Genomic DNA, 20,971 nt, shown 5'->3' with positions numbered 1-20,971 from the left:
CGTGCTGACATAGCAGAGCAAAAAAAAAAAAAAAAGCCGAGCTAACGGTCCTGTGGTTGGCAGTTGGCGGCAGTTGCCTTTTTTTTTTTTTTTTTTTTGGGTTAGGACTCCGGCTGAGCACTGCCAGGGGCCGGAGCTGCTGGGAGTGCTCTTCCAGGACACTGGATGGTTGCTGTGAGTGGGGAGAGGAGGACCTTTGCCTGAGGTAGACTGTTCTGTTTTAAAGGCTTGAAAATGTGGGTGCTTTCTACTTTATCTACCTGTGCCAATGTCATAACTACTCTGATGGCTTTCACTTTCTGGTTTTGGGACTCAGTCTTTTGGTATCTTAATAAATTTTCTAGTTTATTTCCCCAAATGGCAAACCTGACGTATTTTGTGATGGATAATTATATCAGCATATTTATAATCTCTATAGGCATTGTGAATATGGCATTGCTGATACAGAGACTGACTTAGCAATATATCCAAAAAAAAATCTGACCCACTATCTGTTTTTGTACAGCCTATAGGCCACAGTTTGCCATATTCTGGGCTAAACTGAATGATTTGCCCAACCAATAGCATGCTGTTAGGAAAGCAATATGCATTCTTATGCTTTATATTTGATTTTCTCTGGATGTAACTAAAGTTTAATCCTAAAGAAGTATGAAGAGATGAAGTCAGTTTGAAAATATGAACAATGATAGAATTCATGCCATATCCCTAACACTAAGAGGAAAGTGGCTGCTTATGAACAGAGAGAGGCAGCTATGGAAATATAGGTGTAGAATGAGAGGCAGCATTTTTTATTAAAGCACTTTGCTTTAACCCAGAAAAATCAGGAATGATTGCTTTGTCCTTGCCATGGAGAGTTAGTCAATGAGTTTAAAAAGCAAGGTAAGAAGCTTTAGCAATTCTTTTCAATGCCTTTGTAGCCTTTTCCACCCTTATCTCACTCAATGAGGTGGACTAATGGATAGAACTCTGGGACTGGAGTCAGGAAAATCTAAGTACAAATCTGGCCTCAGAGACTTACTAGCTATGTGACCCTGGGCATGTCACTTACCCTCTGTCTGCCTCAGTTTTCACAACTTTCAAATGGAGATCATCATAGCACCTGTCTCCCAGTTTTGTTGTGAATATCAAATGAAATATTTGTAAAATATTTGTAAAATATTTAGCATAGTACATGGCACAGTATACATTTAATAAATCTTTCTTTTCCTTCCTTCCTTCCTTCCTTCCTTCCTTCCTTCCTTCCTTCCTTCTTTCCTTCCTTCCTTCCTTCTTCTCTTCCTCCCTATTCTCCCACTTAAAGTTAGGCTACCAGGGCTGAACTTAAGAGTGATGAGGTAAATTTCAGACTTATACCCCAATAGTTTTATAGAGAGGTAGCATAATATAATGAATAGAGTTCTGGAGTTGGTATCTAGAAGACTTGGATTCAAATTCAGTCCCAGACCCTTATCAGTTACAAGATTAGCAAGTTAACTGACCACTTGATTTCTTCTTCCCTTAAATGAGATTAATGATAGCACCTACCTAACAGAGTTGCCTGGCAAAATGAGATAAATGGTGCTTGAAATATTGAACTATTTGTACCTAAAGAAGAGCTGAGAAAATGTACCTCCCATCCTTCACTGAAGGGCTAAGCATCTCTGAGGTGGAACATGGTATATATTTAGTTGATGGGTTGGTTAGTTTTGCTGTTACTTTTTTCTTTTGTCTATTTTTGTTATAAAGACAAGTTCAATGAGTAGAAGGGAATATATTCAGAAGAAATAAAGGTCATATAAATACAAAAGATAAGATTTTTAAACAAAAACATTTGATGTGTGTGTGGAGAGAGAAAGAGAGAGAGAGAGAGAAAGAGAGAGAGAGAGAGAGAGAGAGAGAGAGAGAGAGAGAGAGAGAGAGAGAGAGAGAGAAATGTGACTTTTCATTATAGAGATATACACCTAAATCAGTTGATGGGAAAGGACCAAGAACATGAGAATCTTTGCGTTCATATTATCTAGCTGTATCTGTGTAGCTAAGGAAATTTATTCAGTCTTACAGGCAAAATATCACTTAACCCTAATTGTCTTGCCTTCCCCCCTCAAAAAAAAAAAGGCAAAATAGTTTTCTAACTGTTTGGTCTGTAGAGTGAACCCTTTGGAAACTAGCATATCATTGACAGGAAATCTGTCCAGTTGAGAGGGATAGGGTCCCCTCCTCTCCCTTTTCTATTGGTTCTATGGGCCACTTCTGTAGTCTCTAGCACATGTATGTAGCTTTGCCTGGCAATGTTTCCTGGAGCCAGAACATGAGAAGGTCAAGAGGTAGGGGTAAAAGGGAGGAGAGAAATTGGGGCATGGGAAGAGATTAAAAATGAGTGAACCAAACTTATACTCAGAAAATTTCAAAGTCTGAAGGAACCTTGAAGGTCATCTAAATCAAACTCACTATGAAATGCCATCTGATGTAAACGTCTACATTCGGGAGAGTTCTTAGAGTCATTTGACTGTCACTCAATCAGTGCCATTCATGCAAAAAGCAATATAACCATTATGGTGCTGCTGTACTGACAAATATTGGCCCTGGAAATAGGATGATGAAATGTAACTCTCTCATTTCCTTCTGATTGTTTGGGGGTGAGTAGAGGAGGGGCTGCTAAGGGTAAAGAGTATTGGATACACTATTAGATCTGGTTGCTTCAGAGACTGTGTCTTTATTGCCTTAAGGATCAGACTGATTATTGGGTCTTGGGTCTACAAGGGAGTACCTCTGCTAGATATAACTCTTAAGGTCAATGGAGATAGTCTCAAGGAGCAATGGAGACAATCATGGATCCTGCTTTTCTCTACAAGCCTGCAATAGTCATCATTCAAGGAAACTAAACCATCCCTGAAACTATTCAAACATTTCAAAGATTTGAGTTTTAGAAAACTTAATGCCCTTATGACTTTAATACACAACAACCAGTCTTCCATCTGAGAGATGATTTAAAGAAAATAATTAATTTGCATCTTAATTGATAACATGACTTTTCTGCTGGGAACAACCTTATGATCCTACTCTATTTCTTTTGATATATCATTTACCCTTTGTTCTTTCTATGTGAACAGATCATCTTTTTTTTTTCTAATTGTACTTTTTTTTTCTTGGAGGGGGGAAGGCAAGGCAATTGGGGTTAAGTGACTTGCACAGGGTCATATAGTTAGTTAAATGTCAAGTGTCTGAGACCAGATTTAAACCAGGGCCTCCTGACTCCAGGGCCAGTGCTCTACTCACTATGCCACCTAACTGCCCCTAATTATTCATTTTTACAGAAATAAGTATTCTAAGAGATGATTTAAAGAAAGTAATTAATTTACATTTTAATTGTTAACATGAGTCTTTTTTCTTCTAGAAACAACCTTCTGCTTTTCAATTGAGAATTTACTTCTTCCTTCCACATTCATACATAGCATTATTTCATGTGATCCTACTGTTTCTTCTGATATATCATTTATCCTTTGCTCTTGCTATGTGACCAGACCATGTCTTTTTTTTCCCCTAATTATACAGTTCCTTGGTGAAATCTTTTAAACCTTTCAGGTTTATTTCCTCTTTTGTAATGTGTTCCAACTTGCTTAGGCTGCTTTGCACTTTGTCTTTTGCTCTGTGGGTAAGCTTGAACTGCACTTCTTCAGAGGCTGTGCTATTCTATGACCTAACTGTGCAACACCCCATAATAATTTGTTCTTGTTGCTGTTCAGTCATCTCAGTAGTATCAGACTTTTGGTGACCCCATTTGGGGTTTTCTTAGCAGAGATACTGGAGTAATTTGCCATTTCCTTCTCCAGCTCATTTTATAGATAAGGAAACTAAGGCAAACAGAGTTAAGTGACTTGTCTGGGGTCACAAAGCTAGTAAGCTTCTGAGGTCATATCTGAACTCTGGTCTTCCTGACCCCAGGCCTGGAGCTCTACCTACTTTGTCACTTAGCTATCCCAGAATAATACTGGCATTAAAAAAGGTGGACCTTGATTTCAAGGAGAAGAATAAGGTTATTAAAAGCAACTTTCAATTACCTAAAGATAAGCACTCAGTTATCCTTTTAATTATGGGCCCAATTCATCAGCCATTTTTTATGTCTATCCAATTATTATTATACAAGATGTTAGCCCCTTTGTCTTTATATTCCAGAGAAACTATAGAGGGCAAAAGAGGAAGTATTAAAAGTCAGGCATACCAGGATTTTAATACCTTGGGGTACACTGCATCCAGGGTGGGCTCAGGATATAGAATTGGTTTCTCCTTTTTGTTGCTTGCCACATCCCCTCACTTATTTGCTAACTCTTAGGTGGGGTACCACAAAGTCAAACCACAGTTGCACAAAGCATCTGGTACTCACGAGAACTGTCCAAACTAAAAGCAGCAGCGCCACCCCCAATAACATCAAAACTTCTTGAATTTTGCGAATAGTGGTTTTTGAAAAATAATTATAACAATCTGAGTTGGATTATTTCCTTGACTCACTTGAACCCAAGAGAACTAGAAATGGGTCTTTGGAAAAAAAGGTGGAAGAGTCTTCTGTCCACCCTCATATTGTCCCTCCCAGCATGTTTTTCTTAATATTTACAGTGGGATTAGAGGAATTCCCACCCACCCCACTCCCCAAACATGCACAACTGTATAAAGATAGTCCAGCCAATTTGAGATCGCATACTATCAGGATAGTAAAAGTCATTGTATACTATACAATTAATAAACTATAGATTTATAGATGCTGGATCTAGAAGAAACCATAGAGACCATCTAGTCAAACCTTTTCATTTCAGAGAAGGGAAAATTGAGGCCCAGAAAGTTAAGTGGCATGTATGGTAGTGGGATAGTTCCTAGAGTTAGTTATCAGACTTTCACATCAATCACAATTTGTCTAAAAGGCAACATAAGAAATAGGATGCGATTATAATGATCATCTTTGGCAGTAGGGACAAGATAAGGACATGTTTCTCCCTCCTTTCTGGAGGGGATGGGGACATGAAGGTCAGAAGAGGGTGGAATAGAAAATAAAAGAGATAGTATAAAATATGAAATAAGCACCATTATAAAAAATAATCATGGAATTATCATCATTAATAATAAATACTTTCTGAAATCCTGATGTGATACATTCTTTTTTTTTTTAAAGCAATTGGGGTTAAGTAACTTGCTCAAGGTTACATGGCCAGTTATTTCTGGGTGTGGTGCTGAGTATCTGAGCCCGGATTTGATCCAGGTCATCCCGACACTGGAGCCGGTGCTCTTACTCGCTGAGCCACCTAGCCTCCCCTGTGATACATTCTTAATTCATATCCTACTATTGGTATAGAATGCATTGTTTACTACAAGACACATTCCCAAATCTTCTGACTCCCCTAGTCCCATGAACTTCCTACTACAGCAAAGGTCATATAGTAGATGATATCAAGATGATATAAGCAAACATGCTTGATGGTACAATTAGCAAATGCAGATACACATTTATAGAAAGAATGGGCAGATTTTGCCTCTATAGAGCAAAAGCTAGGTCTTTCTTTCTCATTCTCTAACCTTCATCCCCAGTGTCTCTCATATTCATAAGAGCCTTTGTTTGCGTATCACCAGATATTTAAATGTGAGTTTAATTGTTAAAACCACTAATGGCCATTTTGTGAAATAATATCCTTAATTATATTATGTATTATTTATTCACAAGCATTCAAAATTCAATGAAGCAAATTAAAGAGAAATTATCTATGCCCTATTTAGATTGTAGAGCTGAGATAAAGTCACTATTACAGAAATTTGGGAATTGTAATCAGTGGTCACTAAAAAGGAAAACAATCTAGTTTTATTTTGAGACTTTAAAAATCCCCTCCTATTTGAAAGAAATACCCTTGTCCCCTGAGAACATGCAGCCTATTCTAATGAACAATTAATAAGTTTAACACTAAGGAATTATAATTTTTTGTCTTCTTTTTTGGCATCCCATTCATATGATTTCACAAGATTTAGAGCCAGAAGTTGCCTCAGATAGCTATTTCTGTCCCCTCTTTCCCCACCAGCCCTACCTCCCAATACACACACACATTTTACAGAGGAGAAAATGAAAGACAAGAGAATTAAAAGACCTGTTCAAATTACTGTTACTAATACACAGGTAGTAACTAACAGAATTAGGAACCCAGTGTCCAAGTATTTGGAATAAAAAAATCTAGGGTCTTACTTGATAATAAAAGGCATCACAAATATAAGCACTGTATAAAGTAAAATAATAAAAAAAAGAACTTATTCTTTAAGCTGTTTGTTCTCATGTTTTCCAAAAAACATTCTCTGTTTGGAAAAATCAAATTCTTAGTTCTTCAGATCTCAAAGCACCATTTTAATGGCCAATAACACCAAGTAAATAACACTATTTTGTACTATAGCCTCCTTTTAAAAATGCCCCTACCGATTTAGAATTCCTGGGCTCCAGCACCAATGAGAGTTTGTAAATGTCATCTTCTGTGTGATAGAGGTCAAGAGAAAGCTACAAAACAAAGGAGAAAAAAATCAATAATGTTAAGCTATAATTTTAATACTACTGAAGAATGAATAGTTTTTTTCTTACATGACTGTTTTTTTGATATAGGTATCTGAGTCATAAATATTCAACACAACTTATTCATTTTGCAAGTTAAGAAGATGATACAGTGGCAACATATGAAACACCCATAAATATAAAAATCAATCATGGTATTATTATCATTCTCTTCCTCATTGTCAGTAACAATAAAAAAATATCACTTGAATTTCTGACTGTACCCTTACCAGGGATTAAGGATACACATCAAGCTAAAATAATATTTTAAGGGCTTTGAAAATCTTAAAGTGCCATTGAAATGCTGTATATTATTACAAAGACATTCAGACACAATTCCTGCCTGTGAGAGTATATACTCTAGTTGGGGAGATGTCATGTACATAAGTAAAAAATCACAATCATAATAGTAATAATTAGGGATATGATAGTAATAGCATTTATATACACCTTTATAGTTTGCAAAGTACTTTACAAATATTATCTCATTTGATCATTACAACAAACCTGGGAGGTAGCTGCCACCATCATTATCACTTTATAGATAAGAAATCCGAATTCAGCAGAAGTAATTCACCCAGGGTCACACAATCAGGATGTGAGAGGTGGGATTAAAACTAGGTTTTTCTGGCCTTGAGGACAGTTATCTACTATGCCATATTGCCACACCATAGCAATAATAATTGTAATTTATAATGCATGTTAAGGTTTGCAAAGCATCACATTTTATCTTCATTTTGACAATAATGCTTTCAGTTAAATAAGTAGAAATTATTACCCTTATTTTCTCAATAAGGAAACTGATTTATCCATGCTCACATAATTAGAAAGTTTCATAAGGGAGCTATGTGCCAAATGAGTGGTTCCATTAGAACAGATTCAGAGTGATGACCTGGTGCTGGAGAAACGTCAAAAAGAGGTATCATGACTTTTTCTGGGCATTGATCATGGAAAGAAGGAAAGAAAAGGGGCCTTCCAAAAAGAGGAATGATCTAGTCTAGCAGTCTCAAACTTTTTGGTTTCAGAAACCCTTTGTACTTTTAAAAATGATTTAGAGCCCCAAAGAATTTTTTGTTAATGGGGGTTATATCTATCAATATTTACTGTATTAAAAATTAAAATGTATAAATTTTAAATTTTTTAATATGTTAATCATTTCAAATAACAATCATAAACCCATTACATATTGATATAAACATATTTTAATGCAAATAACTTTTTAAAATTCTCTTTAATGTCTAGTTTAATAGAAGATAGTTGCATTCTCTTATCTGGTTCTCATATTCAATTTATTGCAATATGTCATTTTGGTTGATGTTTTGAAAAAAAATCTGACCTCACACAGAAATGTAGTTAGAAAGGGGGAGAATATTTTAATAGGCAAATAATGTCTTAATGTTGCTATTATTAGATTTGTTTTAATGTTGTGGACTCCTTAAAAAAAGTCTTGAGGGCCTCCAGGGGTCCATGAAGCATACTTTTAAAACTCTCCATCTAGAGCAATACTTTTGAAATACTGGAAAGAAGTGTCCATTACTTTCAAAAAGGGTTCACTTACAATAGGTCTGTCATCCAAAATCAGCTAAATCAATTTCCATATGTAATTATTTCCATATGAAATTCTTCCTCTAAAGTCCTACTTTAGTACCTCATCATTAAGGCAATGCTTAAGGCAAAGACTATGGGAAAGATACACAAGCTCTGGTTGGTCCTACCAAGATGGAAAGGCTCTGAGTATGGGCTTAGGAGTGAATGAATGAATGGATGGATTAATGAATGAATGGATGGATGGATGAATGAATGAATGGAAAAGTATTTATCAAGTGCTTCCAGCTTCAAGTACAAAGGAAGACCCTGTGGTCCTTAGGATACAGTAGTAATGCAGCTTCTTTAGTGTCATTTCCATGAAAACAATACAATAAACATTTATTAAGCACCTCTTACTAAGCACTGCAGATACAAATAAGAAAAGATAGTCTCTAGCCTCAAGAAGCTTACAATCAATCTAATGGTTAATTACAAATTAAGTTAATGATTGATAAAAATCATATCCATTTCTTATGTTGACTCATTTGATACTGCCAAGGATTTTAGTGATGCAAACTTTTCTGAGTCTTCAGTAGCTATGCAGCTGAGGAGACAGAGGCAACGGCATATACAGAGGCAGGTTATCAGGTCACATCTCCAGAAAAGATACTTCTCTAGATGGGGACTGCCAGGGCCAGTGCTTCTGTGTTGGTCTTCAGCTGCACCAATGTGGGAGGGAAAGTGATGGTGAAGGTTTGACCTCCCCTATACCCAGTACGTGCCACCTCTTCTCTCTCCTTTGATACTTTATCTAGGCTAGCTTGCCTGACCTACCAGTGGCAGTTAATTGGCAGTTGATGTTGATAGTAATGGGAATTCTTTATAGGGGTTGCTTTCTTGGACAATGGCCTTGGAGTTGGCTTTAAGTAGGGCTGGTAGAGGAAGAATAGCTGTTGTTGTTTCAGGAGCTGATAGTGGTGGTAATGGCAGGGACAGTAGGGCCTCTTCTCTATAGGAGTTGTTCCCCTGGATGATGGTTTTGGTGGCCAGGCTAAAAGAGACAGTGATCTGGAGGTCACTGCAGTTTCCAGAGCTCTTGAGCTTACTGTACCTTACCTTGGTACCAGTTGGTCATCAATCAGTGTTGGCTGGTAACCAGGATACATTTTACAAAGGAATATGGGACCAGGTAGGTGGTACAGTTGATAGAGAGCTGGACCTGGAATCAGGAAGATTGATCTTCCTGAGTTCAAATCTGGCCTCAAATACTTACTAGCTGTATGACCCCAGGCAAGTCACTTAACCCTGTTTCCTTCAGTTTCTTCATCTATAAAATGAGATGGAGAAGGAAATGGCAAAACATTCCAGCATCTTTGCCAAGAAGACCCTAAATGGGGTCGCAAAGAGTTGAATATGACTGAAATGATTGGACAACAAAATGTGTGGAAGACCTGCCTACTGAAATGCAACAGAATGGAAGGCCTATAACAACTTGCTCAATTAATTAGAGCAACTCAGTCAAGAGATGAAGCCCTCAGAGGAGGCACAATCTCTATACTACTATACACGTGGATATGAAAGCAATTTGAAGCTCTTCCTGAGAAAAAGAAGAAAGATGGATGCTCTGAGGAAGAAGCAATTACTTATCTTTCAAGGAATGACAAAGTGGTTCCACAGAAGTTCTCAAGCGATTATCAGAGATTTTCCACTTTAGGTCAAAAGAAGAATAAAGTGATGAATTCCTGCTCATGGTTACTGAGTCCTCTATCTATGGATCTGATAGCAACAACAGAGGGCTCTTTTCCCCACTATGGAATCTATCTAAGACATGACAGAGAAGCTCCCAAGATTTATTAAAAAAAAAAAAGACAATAAGCATGCACTTTTGGTGATTTATGTGAGCACAAATAATATTTTAAGAGGGAAGCTAGAAAGTATTGGACAAGAAATTGAAGACCGCAGTAAAACTGGTTGATTTTTCTAACCTCTGATCACTGAATGCAGGGGATTGCACCTCAAGGGATGCAAAAGACAAAAAATTGACTTGAGTGAGTAGATAACTAAGAAGGTAGTATGTGATAATAGTATGTTAGATTTGTAGACCATATATTCAAAAATAGAAATGATAGACTCACGGCAAAGGTTGGAGTGCACCTAATAAAGACTGTTATCGATATAGTGTCTTAGAAATCTGAAAGACATTATGAAGTAGTAGTAATAGAGAGCCAATCTCAAAGCTAGAAAGACTTCAATTCAAGACCTGACTTCGATAAATAATGGTTGGGTAACTGAATAATTTCCTTAACTTGTCAATACTCCAGGCAACTGTCCAAGACCATAAGTTACAGGGAATATGCTAACTCACTTACAAGTCCCCTAGACCAATGAAAACACACGTCCAATCCCTATGTAGTCTCTGTCCCTATCCTTGTCCACCTAATCAAAAAGAGCTTAAAATCAAAAAGAATGAGAGAGAAAATTGCCTATGTATAACTACTAAGCTAGATACCTTTTAGACTAGCTTCCATGGGATGGTGGAGGGGGAAGAATAGCAGTATTCTCCAACAGTGGAGTATCTAAGAAGTAAGGTCACAAAAAACAATAAGAAGCCAAGAACAAGACCGATGACTTCAAATATCTATTTGCTCAGAGTTTAGGAAATAAGGTAGTGGAACTAGGACTTGTAATGTAAGAAGCACATGTGACCTCTCAAGTATCATTGAGACATGGATGGTGGGACAAAACCCATGATTAGACTATGACTCTGGATGAATAAAACTCAAAACAAAACAAAGTTGGACCAGTAAAAGAGACATACCATGTTGCAAATGAGGAATACATACATATTCATGTGGAGAAGCATGATAAACATTCAGGTGATGACAAATGGAGGGAAAAAATGGAAGTTTATTTGTCATTGTAGCACATATTACAGACCACTAGGACAAAAACCTTGTGTTTTTTAAAATTTTTATCAGTGACTTGCGTAAAGGTACAGATGGTATAGTTATTAAATTTGCAGATAATGCCACAAAGGGAAATGGGTTATAATATAATGGATGACAGAGACAAGATAGATTAAGGTCATGGTAGACTATAGTACTCAGATAAATTTAGTAAGATGAAATTCAATACAGGTAAGTATAATGCCTTATACTTGGGTTCAAAAATTTACTTTATATGGGTAATGGAGGAGACATTATTAACTAACAGTTTCTTTTTTTCTGAAGAGGATCTATGGGTTTTAGTGGACTGCAAGTTTAATCATGAGGATACCAGTGGAACACTTGGGCTGTCTACCATCACCCTTGCCACACGATCAGCACATTTTCTCTTATCATGCATTTCCCTGAAGATATATGGAAATTGCAAAGAGGCAGACTTGATATCAGAAAAAAAAAAACTGTTAACCATGAGATCTGGCTTTCAGATCTGTCCATCTGACCATCTTTCCCACTCCTCCTCAACACATATGCTCCTTGCCAGTCAGGTAAGCCTCTTCACAACTTACCACATATGGCACTCTCATGCCCATGCTTTTACAATCCATTGAAAACAAAAATTACCAAACTGTTACTGAAGTGAGTATATTTTTGCCTTGCCTAGAAATTCTAGTTGAGATGATATAAATAATGAAACAGTCTGTGCAGGACTGACACACCCAATTTTGTTGACATGCAACAACACTAAAAATAAATCAGACAAACATAGAAGAATTTGCAATATGTTCAACCAATGCAAACATCCTCAAAAAGCTAGCTAGCAGACTACAGCATACCTTTACCTAATACTATTCTCTCCATTTAGAAAGCTCTCCCTCCTCACCTCCAAATCCCACCTCACTGGTAACCACACATCCCTCATAAAGCTTCTCTAGTTCTAATCAAAACTGAGTTTTCTCATCTCTGAACTCCCATTGCACATATAGCCAATACCATACAGTATAACTTCTAATAATCATTCATTTTAATGTGTTTCAATTTAGACTTCTAGTAAGACTATAAGTTTGGGGAGGGCAGAAGTCAGCCATGATTGAAATTTCTTCATATCCTCCATAATGATATCCTCATATCCTAACATAATGACTTTCAAACAGTAGGAAAAAAGGTACTTGCTAAATAAAGATTTTTTCAAAATTAAAACCTATATTCAGGTGATTATTTGGATATGTGTATATTCAAATTTCTTTTTTTTTTTGCTTTTTGGAGAGCAATTGGGGTTAAGTGACTTGCCCAAGGTCACACAGCTAGTTTTTGTGTTAAGTGTCTGAGGCCGCATTTGAACTCAGGTCCTCCTGACTCCAGGGTTGGTGCTCTATTCACTGCATCACCTAGCTGCCCCTGTATATTCAAATTTCTGATTCTATCTTTAGATTTTCACCTGGACATTTAGCCTTATGAAGCACTATAACCCTGCTACGTATGACCTTGGACAAGTCACTTTTTCCTGTGGTTACTTCTCAGTTAAATAATAGGAAAAAACAATGTCCAAAGACCTGGCCTATTCTCAAATCCCACAATCCTGTTTGGTGGAAGTCAGAGAGACCCCAACCCTCTCATAACTCTAAAGAACTTCAGTGAATTAAGAGCTATCATTTATCTTTTTGTACCAATCCTCTTATTTTCATTGCAGTGTTGAGGTTGCTTTTTCTCATCCATCATGTCACTTCTTCCCTAAAAATTCTGTTGGCTATTATGCTCTAGTCCAGATAAATGACTGGTTCTACTTTCTTTTTTTTTTTATTTTTTTTTAAGCAATCGGGATTAAGTAATTTGCTCAAGGTTACACGGCCAGTTATTTCTGGGTGTGGTGCTAAGTATCTGAGCCCAGATTTGATCCCCAGGTCATCCTGACCCTGGAGCCGGTGCTCTTACTTGCTGAGCCACCTGGCCACCCCTAAGCAATTGGGGTTAAGTAACTTGCTCAAGGTTACACGGCCAGGTGTTTCTGGGTGAGTGCTAAGTGTCTGAGCCCGGGATTCGATCCCCAGGTCATCCCAACACTGGAGCCGGTGCTCTTACTCGCTGTGCTACCTGGCCACCCCTGGTTCTACTTTCTTAATGTTTTGTTAACAGATGCTGCTGCATGCTGTCTTGATTTTAAGGATATTGGCTTCAGGTTAACTTATTTTAAGTCCTATTATGTTTGTTTTATTGTTGTATTTAGATTTGAGAGGAGTTGTTCAGTAGCCATATGTCCCCAATTTGAGTGTATTAACCCTGAACAGGCTTTAATATATGTATGTATGTATATATGCATGTGTGTATACACACATATATGTATGTATATAATATATATTATCTTGCCTAGGCATAGTTAGAAAAAAAAAAAGACAATTGTGTAGTCAAGCTTAGTCTATGTAAACCAATCTTTGAATTTTCCCCCAGCGGACTGTAAAAATTCAGGTACTTTCCAGTTATTTGCATATACTCAAAATGGTAAAAGTAACTGCAAAAATCTAAAAATATCATGAAAAAAAACTGAAAGAATATTTCTTTTACTATGAAATTGAAACAACATTTTTAAAAAACAACAACTCCATAATGAAAATGTGATTCTGGCTAAAGACATCTTCACCTGGCCTTTCTTTGCAAGGGGAAAGCAGCTGAGTAGTTCACAGTGCAGTTCTCTATGTAGTCTGCATTTGGAAACCTAAGTACATTACATACTTATATAATGTTTAGCTACTCTTCTCCCTTTTTCCCAAAACACTTTAATATGTAAAGCTGTGAAATCTGAAATCCCAGCGGCAGAGAAATGTGATTGCAAGAGAAAACAAAGGACAGAAACTTCAAACCACAGGTTGGCACATACGACTTGGATTCCTGACAAAAATTTAAGAAAGTATTATCAAATGGATTCTAATGAATATTAGAAAACGGAGCAGTAATCACTAAGAATTAGAAGAGCTGACCATGAATAGGATATGCCAAACTGATCTAATTTCTTTTTGGGAAGGGGTATTGGGGTGAGGAGGATGACGTGACTGATAGGCCAAACATAGTATGCCCATATTTCACCACATCATTTGACCAAGTCTTTAATGCTATCCTTTTGGACAAAATGGAGAGTTGTAGGGTAGATGATACTGTTAGATGGATTTGGGATACATTGAAGAATACAGTGGGGCAATGTCAGCTAGAATGCAGATCACTAGTGAACAGTCACAATGACTCTGCTTTGTAAAAATGTTGCTAATCGTGTGGATGAAGACATAAAAGGCAGTTTTATCAAATCTGAAGATGAAGCAAAGCCAAAAGATATAGCTAATATAGTAAATGACTGAATGGAGGTCCAAAAAGATCTTGACAAACTAGATGTAGGTGCCAAATACAGAAAGATGAAATTATTTAATAAGGATAAGCATGAAATCCCACATCTTCTTTCAAAAAAAATCAGCTGAACAAGATCAGGGTGACAAGTATGTAAAAGATAATTTGTCTGAAAGATTTGGGAGAGGATGCTGGAATGTAAGCCCAGTATGCATAGATAGTGTGATGTAGTAGCCACAAAAGCTAATGCAGTTTTAGTAAGCACTAATAGATGTAGAGAATTCAGGATAAGGGAAGCCATAAGACCACCATATTCTGTTCTAGTCAAGCAGCATCAGGGATTTTGTATTTAGTGTCAGGCATCACATCGTAAGAAGGATATTCACAAATTGGAGCACATCCAGAGGAGGGTAACCAAGACTGTGGACATTTTGGAGACTAAGCCATACAAGAATCAGTTGAAAGAAATTAGGGATATTTGGCCAGAAGAAGAGAAAACTTAAAGGATGAATAAAAACTATCTTCAGGTATTGAAGGGCTGTGACATGGAAGAAGAAATAAATTTGTTTTATTCAGCCAAGAAATTAGAACTATCATTAGTGGATGGAAATTACAAAGAGAAATGCTTAGTCTTGATATGAAGAGAGACTTCCTATTAATTAGAGCTATACAAAAGTAGGATGCACATGGAATTAGTACAATGGAATTAATGGATTTCCTTTGACTGAAGGTGTTCAAGTCTCCTCTAAATGATGCTTTGTTGGGAATTCTGTAGAAAGGGTTTATGTTTAGGTATGAATTGGGTTGGATGATTTCTTAGAAGCTTTATGACTCAGATTCTGTGACCACAAGGATATACTTTCTACAATCTTTTGTCCAAGATTATTACACTGGTTTGAATAATCAGGGGTCAAGAGATATGCTTGCCCCAATTTAAAAAAAAGGATAAAGGGGATTCCCACTCGTCCTGTTCTATTTTTTAGGAATCGTTTCCCCTACTTTCTACCTAAAATCTGCCTTACAGAATCAACCAAATGTATATACTAGAGATAAACAATTACTAGACCCTGCTATTAAATTAGTCAATCAATCAAAACTGTAAATCAGATGCAAAGAGTGACATGCTTCCAGTCATTAGATGAAATGAGATGTCAAAATATATTGGGATTAATTGAAACCTTTAGATATATTTTTAGCCATTTTATAGCAGAGAAGGCTATATGAGCAAGAGACTTTTAGTTATTGCTTTGAAAGGTAAGCTTTGAGATCATATTAAGGAACCAGACCCCTTTGCCTATAACCAGAGGATAAGATGCAGGGGTTCAGAGATTAAACCCAGAGGGAGTTTTATATTCCTCCCCCAAATTACCATATTATCAGAGAGTGGACAAACCCCAAATCTATCTGGGCAAAGGTACAAAATGACAAACTGGACACAGTGTGGAAAAGTAGCTTTAGAGAGCATGGCCTCTTGTATGGTGCAGAGAAAAGTATCAGCAGCACTCTGCAAGGGGTCAGAAGAGAATAACACATGTCATTAGGAAACTTCATGACAACTCCACGAAAACAGAAAATGACATCCCTCCATAAGGAACTCTGACTTATCCTCTTGCCTCATTTGCTGTCAAAGCTTGAGTTCATTTCTCATAGACTGTGTATATTTTTATGGGAGAGTTTGTACAAATTTTGGGGTGGAAGGATGTTTATAACCAACTAAAAGCTAATTAGGTTTATATATTTAATTGATTTCAGCTGGTAATGAATGGGGACCACACCAGATGGGGGCTTGTGAACAATAGTGCTACTAGGACTCTCCCAACCTCTAGAACCTTGAAGGAAGAAGCAGTTAGCTACTCACTGGGGGCCCAGTAAGATTCAAAGTAAATTCAGGTAAAAGAGAGAGAGAGAGCAGTAACGACTGGGGAGAAAAAAAAAATAGGCATTCTGTTGGGAGAAGGTATTTCATTCAGCTGGGTCCTGAAGAAAGTTAGGAATTCTTTGAAGCATATGTGAGAATGGATAGCCTTCCAGGCATTTGAGACAGATTGAAAAGATGCAGAAGTAGAAAGCACAGGATATTATGTAAAGGGAATTGCAAATAGCTCAGTCTGGCTAGAACACAGAATATGTAATGATGAATAATGTGAGATCATTTTGGAAAGAGACTAGAAACAAATTAAAATGACAATGGAGGGGCAGCTAGATGGTGTAGTGGACAGAGCACTGACTCTGGGGTAAGGAGGATCTGAGTTGAAATTTAACTTCAGACACTTATTAGTTGTGTCACCCTGGGCAACCCTGATTGCCTCGCCTCCCCCCCCCAAAATCTATGCTTTATAAATATCAGTTTTGCAGATATGTGAACAATTAATTCAAGAAAGGAGATGCTGAAGGCAGGGAGATCAATTAGAAGAATATTACAGGTTACAATATTACATCATTAAGCAATGATGAGGGTGTGACTAGTATAGTGCTGTGTGAATTAAGGGGAGGTGACAAATGTGACAGATGCTATGGGGGTAAAATCGACAAGATTAGGCAACTTATTGGATAAGGAGAGGGTGGTGAGAGAGAAGAGTCAAGAATGACTCCAAAGGTTCAAACCTGAAGTGCCTGGAGGAGTGGCAGTGCCCTCAACAGAGATAGTGGAATTATGGGAAAGGGTTCATTGGGCAGGGAGTAGAAAGGAGTTTGGAATAATGTGTTCTTCAGACAGATAGAATTTGAGATATGTTGGGGACCTCTAAGTAGACTTGCCTAACAGGCAATTGGTGATAGAGGATTATAACTCAGGAGATAGATGAGACCTGCATATGTACATTTGGGATTTATCTTCCGAGATGAAGGTGAATCCATAGGAGCTGATAAAATAACATATGACAAAGAAGTAAAGAGGGTCCAGGAGGAAAAAAATCCTAGGGTGCATCCACATAAATGATGATCCAGAAAAGTAGAGGAACATTTGGCTGGTCACTCTGAAATTGCTTTTCAATGTACTCTATGATAGAAAGTCCTCTGGAAAAAATAAATTTGGTTTTGGATTTCATTAAATATTAACCTGAGGCATATTGCAATGTTGATGAGATACTGAAGTTCTTTTACATGAAGTTTAATAGCAAGAAGACTGAGGGGAAAAAAGTGTCTGGACAGGTAGAAAGAGAACCAAGAGAGTGAAGTGTCCTAAAATCAAGGTAGGACAGCATATCTATGAAAAGAGAGTGGTCACTTGTGTCAAAACCTAGAAAGATGAATACTGAGTAAAAGCAGGTAGACAGAGTGAATGTCAGAGAACTCCATGGAGAGAAGATCAAAGAGGCAAGTTCTCAGGAGGAAAGCAGGAGGGTGGGATCAAGGGTACAGGCAGAGGGACTAGCTTTGGAAAGAAAAGCCGCTTCATCTGAGATCGGAAAAAAAAGGACAAGAGAGTAAAGCTATAGGAACAGGAAAGTTAAAAAATGAGTTCTTCTGATGACCAGTCCAATAAACTACTTAGCCACCAATTCACACTTCCTCTTCAGAATGGCTAAATTTGTATTGTTATTTTTAAGTTTATAGACAGCTGATGTCACTTGAGCCTGAAGCTTTAAGCCTATAAGTCTCACCCCTTCATTCCTAACACAGCAAGATTTTCTATATAGTTCTTAGAAACACCAATGCTAAGTTTTATATAAAAATATATGGTTGACTAATATATTTAGAGTGTGTCTAGAGCCTGATATGGTGCTTTGCATGCAGTAGGTACTTAATAAATCCTCATCAGGTCAGATTAACAACACTGTACCAAAAATAACTATGGAATTGAAAGTACATTTTTTATAAAGTGGATACAGATGTCATTGAAAAGAAGGGTCTGGAGCACACAAGGAGTGCCTCAGATGGCAGCTCCCCACCTGGAGGACAATAGGGAGCCACTTCTGAGAGAAGTGTAATGTGTGAGGGAGGTAGCTTGATTAGAATTCCGGGGATCATGAATAGATATCCTACAATTCATTCTGGTTGACCAACTTTGGGATTGAGAAGAAACTCTTTGATGGACTGCATAGCAAGAACTATCAGTGTTCTCAAAAAGTCAGAAACGACCTTTGGGAAGTTCTTTGCTTTATCTGTGTCTGGGGAAGTTCTGTGATTCTTTTGCTTAGAGTACCAGCAAGAGAACATGAGGTGTAGGGAATAGAATAACCCTAGTTCAGATATCAAGCCAACCCAATCAGAAGTGAAAATCCAGGCCAGTCCAGCATTGATTCTTCAGGGAGCGAGGAGTGATCAAGTGTGTCCTTCTGGACCCATGCCAGTGGAAGCTGAACCAAGGACTCAGGCATGTAGCAGTGATTCCACTTTGGGGACATGGATTTGGTAGGGACAATGCTATGTAGGAACAGAGTTAAGCTATAAATCTAATCCACATCCCCCACATCAAGGTGATGGTGGTGGTGGTGTGCTATTGTGCCCCTGAGGTTTGGAGGGAAGTGTATGTTGTTATTGCTGTATCTTTGAAGTAAATAACTCTTTGTGAAAGCTATTTAATGTTGTCATTTATTGGAAACTTTGCTCACAAGCACCTGATGGGGGGGACATAGCTAGTGGGGTTCAAGCCTATGGCAATAGGAGAAAGATAAAACTCCAGCCTCTTAGGGCACCCTAGAACCCTGAGGGAAGTTATAGCCTTCCTGGCCCTATAAAAATGGTATGCATGTTACACATACATACATAGCACAGGTGAGATAAAAGTTCCAATTTCCTAACTCTCAGTTCGGAGCTTTGCACCTGCATCATCCTGTATTCCCAGGGTAGGTTTGCATGAAAATTGATAGTCTAATATATTAGCCACTAGCTATTGTCCTATTTCACTCTTCCATTTCTCAATCAAAATCTTGAAAAAGCACTTTCTCTTACTCTCTTGCTAACCTGGTTCTCAGACAGGTCTCTCATCTGAAAGTGTACTAGTCAAAATTACCAATTGTCCTCTCTTTTTTTTTTAAGTGTAGTTGACAATTTTATTTCTCCAACTAACTCAGCTTCTATTTAACAGGTTGCAGTTTTGTTTTGTTTTATTTTGTTTTGAATTTATGGAATAAAACAAGCATTTCATAACATAGTATAATAAAAAAGATGATTGCATATGATACTGCAAATCTACTATGTACAACTTGCTATCCCTTTTAAAAATACAAACAAAATTATACAACAAAATTATGATGTAAATCTCTTTTTTTTCTCTGCCCCCTTCCCCCACCCTGGGGTGCTACCATTAGACACACACACACACACATATATACCCACATGCACACACATATGCATGCATGCATATCTATGTGTATGTATATAATATACACATATGTATGTGTGTATATGTAAAATTATCCCATACATTCTATTCATCAGTTCTTTCTCTGGATGCAGATATTATCTTTCTTCATATGTCCTTTATAGTTAATTTGGGAATTTAAAGTAATCAAAATAACATTCATTCAAAGTCTTTCTTAATACTGCTGTTACTGTATACAGTGTTCTCTTGGTTCTGCTCATTCTGATCTTCATTATTTTGTGCAAGTCTTTTAAATTAGAAATCTAAGGACTTGTTTTCAGTTCTCATCCCTTTTGCCCTATCTGCAGCATTGGACTCTGTTGATAACTCTCTCTCTTCATTTAGATGAGGAATCCATCAGAATAAGGCATTACATATGAAGTTACTGTCTTTATTTCTCCAACAGCCTGATTGAATGCTTCGAAAACCAAAGCATTACTTTGTGGTTGGTGGGCAGACATCACATGTGCATGTGGGTTTAGGGCCAGATTCAAGTTTCTTGCTCTGGACTATTATTCATAGAAACAAATTTACATGTGCAAATGATTTACTGATGCAGGTGTATGCAATTTGTTGGATTATTTTTTCCTCTGTGTGTGAAAAATATGATGCATGATTTCAGCCCCTGAGAAATACAAGATTCTACTAGTTGGTTGTTTCTGTGAAATGTTAAGGACCCCACTGGCATATGGGGCTATTCTCAGGGGATCTTATCCTCTAGTCAGCAAATATATGATCTGGAAATCATTTGAGTGAATGTCTTGAAACTATAAATTTTAAAGCTTGAATACATCACCTTGGCAGAGAAGATAAGGAGACCACTGTTTTAGTTTCCCATATAAAATCACTGGAAAAAATAATAGTACTCTTATGGGAGGGAGGACTGTGATTTCACTGGGGTTGGAAAATACCACCCAAAAAAACACAAACACTCCCTCTACCAATGCAATTCTTTTTCCCCCCTGATTTTCTGTTACTTAACAGTCTTTAGAGAGTTGCCTGGTGTGTGGAGAGAGTCAGTGACCTACTCATGGTCAAATAGACAGTTTGTATGGGTCTTGAATCAGATTTTCTTGACTCAGTCAAGAGTTATGAGGCTCAGTCCTTCAGTCACTACACTAAAATGTCCATCATCACTCTAATCATCACCACCACCTTGATTAATAAGAATGAGGATACAAGTAACAATTGTTGGACAAAGCCTTTGCAATCAACTAGGTCAGCCCCCTAGTTTTACTGATAAACCATCTGAGGGGGATCAAATAGTTCATAAGTAAGCAGAACTAGAGCTAGAAACCAAGTCTTCCGACTTGATAA

At 37.4% G+C, this 20,971-nt stretch overlaps 1 protein-coding gene across 3 annotated transcripts in view; it reads right to left on the bottom strand.

Moving 5' to 3' along the window:
- RASGRP3 (RAS guanyl releasing protein 3) overlaps nucleotides 1-20,971 on the bottom strand; it is a 130,837-nt gene that overhangs the window by 37,663 nt on the left and 72,203 nt on the right. For all 3 annotated transcript variants that reach the window (XM_069072188.1, XM_069072186.1, XM_069072187.1), the window contains one exon: nucleotides 6,422-6,499. In XM_069072188.1, coding sequence (XP_068928289.1) covers nucleotides 6,422-6,499 — 78 coding nt within the window. The remainder of the gene's footprint in view (nucleotides 1-6,421; nucleotides 6,500-20,971) is intronic.

Source organism: Petaurus breviceps, unplaced genomic scaffold (assembly GCF_028583685.1).
Source record: "Petaurus breviceps papuanus isolate PSGF00001 unplaced genomic scaffold, PetGlider_PUasm1.0 90845, whole genome shotgun sequence".
Lineage (NCBI taxonomy): Eukaryota > Metazoa > Chordata > Mammalia > Diprotodontia > Petauridae > Petaurus > Petaurus breviceps.
This window is presented reverse-complemented; position numbering and strand designations above follow the sequence as displayed.